A 3,827-nucleotide genomic window follows, 5' to 3' on the forward strand; every position below is an offset into this window, starting at 1 on the left:
TCACCTGGCCGACAATTTTTGAGTCCTGACTCGATGAGTGGGGCTTCGTGATCTATAGACGGACTTCTCAGTGACGAGCCCGTCACCTCAAACACTTTGCCAAGCAGTCTAATACCACCACCTTTATTCGGATCTTCGTCTTCGGCGTGTAAATTCACAGATAGAACTTTCCCCTTTGCAGCCTCGAATATGCTTCCCAGCTCGACTTCAGTGTCCAGTTCTACATTTTTTTCGACGCTACCGAATTCTGCCATAATGGCTAGGCCAAACAGGGTCACTGCTGCCCCCCAGAAGCATAGACGTATCCATGTCGCGTTTCGGTCTATTCCGGGTAGTTGGGCCAGCCTACCCGTCCGTGCCGTGCCCAATGCCACCCGTCTTCCTTTTCGTGCCATGAAGCCATTAATCCTTGATGAAGCTTTTTGTAGCACCACAGCAATGAGCACATCGACAAGGATAGCCAAACCAATGAGTCGGATCACGTTCCAAATTGGGGTGCTAAAGGGCAGTACGAATTCCAGGGACATGATGTAGAGGGAAGGGGGAAGGCTTGTCAACGTAGTTTGGTTTTTGAATATGAACACCGATACACGATAAATGCGCCCCTGTTCTGGTTATGCAATGTAGGCGTCGTGTCCAAGACCCTTGGAGAAGTGGCGTTGTGAAAGAATTCTTCTTTTCCGGTTTCCTCGACAGTGCTCGTTATTGCTTGGCTAGGCTAGCACTTTTGAATGGGGTCACCTTCCTGCGTTTGTTCAGTACGCATAAAAATACACATAGATCCAGTCGTCGAAAAATGCATGGGTAAATTGTACCGTACAGCAACGGAGACCCAGTTCTGTTGATTTGCCATACACGGTAGTGGTGATGGTACCAGGAAACAATTTGGACTTGCAAGACATTTGTACAGTACAGCCTTTTCTGCTATCTCATTTGTGTCATTTTCGTGCGCATATTGTACTGGCATGGCTTTACAAGCCCTTTTGAGGCAGCGGTGTCATGTGCATGTTTGACGGTCGTTTTTTTCTACCTCACGTTTCTGTGATATGAGTGGCACTGATGCGCCTCTCGTTGGAAAACCTTTTTACCTTCACGGGCCTGAGAGCTCCCTTGTTGGCTAATCATGAGACTATAAATAGTATGGACATAAATGCCCATGGATCAGGCCTACGTTGTACAGTAACACAGTGGGAGAAGGAGGCGTCCTTCAAGGTGCGAGTGACACGTGATTCATGAAGGAATGCCTCATTGCTTTACTAATTTTTTGCGAACTGAAGGAATGAGGCATTCCTTCATGAATCATGAGTTCACAAAAAGTTAGTAAAGCAATGCCTTATTGCTTTACTAATTTTTTGCGATCTGATCTCGTATTGCCAAAAAAGGCCTACCGTAAATCACAGGACGAATCCAGGGCATGGCTGAATTTAATGGGTTCAGCAACTTTGCTGCTGCCCACAGAGGCGCGTTAGTCATCCTGTACAGTGATTCTCAAGACTTGATAACAAGCATGGATTCCTTTTATCTTTGGCTAAATGTTGCCGCCAGTAGGGGGGGCCACAAGGTACTTTCTTCTTAACACATATAGAGGCGATTTCACGATTTCTTCAGTATTGGGAGGCCGACTGCCGAAAATATGATCAAACAGTAGGGCGAAATGACGCTTTATCTCTTTTTGTGGCTGTCCTCCACCCTGCCCGCCGTCACCCTCCCGGACGCCCATTTGGCCACCGCATGCCCCGTACTTGTCGCGCAGCGGGCCCTCCCAGCTCCACCCATCCCGCTGCCTTGCCTCCGCTACCTACGCCCTTGTGCCCTCCGCCCCCGATGCCTCCCCCGTCCCCTCCGCATCCGCCCCCGCAGCCGTGGTTGCCGTCTCTGTGTCTGACCGCACAGGACAGCCTGTCCCGCACAGGACAGACTTAACCCACGAGCTACGAAGAGCAAACGAGGAGTCATCGGTCTCCGGTTCGGCTCCTCAGAGCACCCTTTAAGGCAATGCAAATACGACATAACCTCGAAAAGTACACGCAGTTCTACCCCATTCGGTACATTTTATGCCGTGGTCACAGCCTGCTAGAGAAAGAATCAAATATCCTACAGTGCGAGGGCATGGTGGCCAGCGGGTTGCGTTTTGAGATCTGCATGTCATCCAGAGAACAGGATTTAATTACTTTCCAATATCTTCCTCTAGAGCCGAGACTGCGTGCCTGGGTTGCTGAAGAAAAGAGTTGCAGAACATTGTTTGAATATTATCAAACTCAGTCAAATGAATCTGTTGTTCGTAGGGGAACTGGAAAAATGGTCTATACTACGAAGATGTTTTTGACGGCTCTCGTTTTACGAGAATTCTTCAGAAGAACGGGGGAATCGAGGCTCCGAAATACGATGCATTCATTGCTCCGAGTTGTGACGGTTCGGCGCCTTATCAAAAGAGACAGTACAGCTGTTGGCCGATTGTAGCACTGAATCAGAATCAACCTCCCGGTAAGCAATTCATCATGAAGAACACAATACCGCTGGGTTTTGTTCAAGGTCCGTCAGAACCAAAACAGATACATACTTAGTTCACACCTCTGAAAGGGGAAGTCGATCGCATAAACGATAGCGGTGGTCCAATGATGCGATTCTTCGACGGCATAGAGAGACCAGTTCGAGGGCACGTCATTTTCTGCACTGGAGACGAGCCTGCTGTAACTAAAATGGCAGGTCTGAGAGGCCACAACAGCAAGATACCCTGTCGGTACTGTGCAATCCGGGGTGTTTGGTCTCCGTTCCACTCACATGTCTACTTTCCAACTCGCTGCGAGGTGATTGCAAGCTCTGCAAACGCTCAGAAGGTCTTCAAACATCTTCATGCGATGAACCCACCAAGTTAAGGGATATTTACGATCCCAGTGATCCCCCTATGCGAACCGAAGACGAGATTGAGATTGTTCTGCTTGATCTTGACGATGATTCTCCGTTGTCAACGAACGAAAAGGAGAGACTATCTTGTGATTCTGTGCTCAAAAAAGGACTGTGCCGCTCACAATTCATTCAATTATACCGGACATATCGTTCCCACCTGATGTCATGCACAAATTCATGAACATCTGCTATGATCTTATTTCAATTTTCAAAGGAATTTATCCATCTTGCATCCGACATCCTTGACGGCAAAGACAAATTTGTTTTGTCATCAACTCAATGGAGGATGATCGATAAAGAAATGGACTCCATAAAGAACGGAAAATCAGCTTCCGTATTTCCAGATGTTCCGAGGAACTGTAAGTATAGGGCGCATTGGAAAGCTGCTGAGTGCTTGGAATTCATCGCCAATTACGGTACTCTGCGCAGTGACGAGTGTGGAAACGAAGTGTATCAAAATGGTCGCGACCGCCGCGAAGAAGGCGTGCAGCTTGGCAACGCGATGTCGCAAAAGAGCTGCACCTCGGTGCATGCTGCATCTAGAAGCGGGTAAGCCGGCGCACGAGATTCAATGGCAACCTCACAGCCGAGCGTGGGGACGACGCTCCATGGCTCATTGTTATTGCGTCAAGACCTTCAGGTTGCCATTACGGCGGTGGGAAGACGTGCACGGGGTGTACACAGGCGGGCGCCTTGGCTAATGCAGCTTCGGCGCCTTCCAGTGGGGCGTCCTCCAGTGCGGCGGCTGAGCGTGTCCAGGGCCGCAGCGCAGCTGCATCATGGTGGCGGAGTGTCGGACATAGTGTGCGCGAGAGGCGGGATTGTCTGTTACAAAATGGGGCGCGTGTGTTGCAATTGGGCACGGTCGGGGACGGCAATCCTGGTGTGCGCTTCTTTGCCTGTGGCACAGACCCAGCGGA

The 3,827-nt window shown here is 49.6% G+C and overlaps 1 protein-coding gene across 1 annotated transcript; it reads left to right on the top strand.

The window, feature by feature from the left end:
* Positions 1-3,251: 3,251 nt before the first annotated feature.
* On the top strand, positions 3,252-3,608 carry CHC_T00001953001 (hypothetical protein). Its single transcript, XM_005713112.1, has one exon. The coding sequence runs from the start codon at positions 3,252-3,254 to the stop codon at positions 3,606-3,608; it is 357 nt and encodes a 118-aa protein (XP_005713169.1).
* Positions 3,609-3,827: the final 219 nt, after the last annotated feature.

The sequence above is a fragment of the Chondrus crispus genome, genomic scaffold (genome assembly GCF_000350225.1).
Source record: "Chondrus crispus Stackhouse genomic scaffold, scaffold_12, whole genome shotgun sequence".
In the NCBI taxonomy this organism is placed as follows: Eukaryota; Rhodophyta; class Florideophyceae; order Gigartinales; family Gigartinaceae; genus Chondrus; species Chondrus crispus.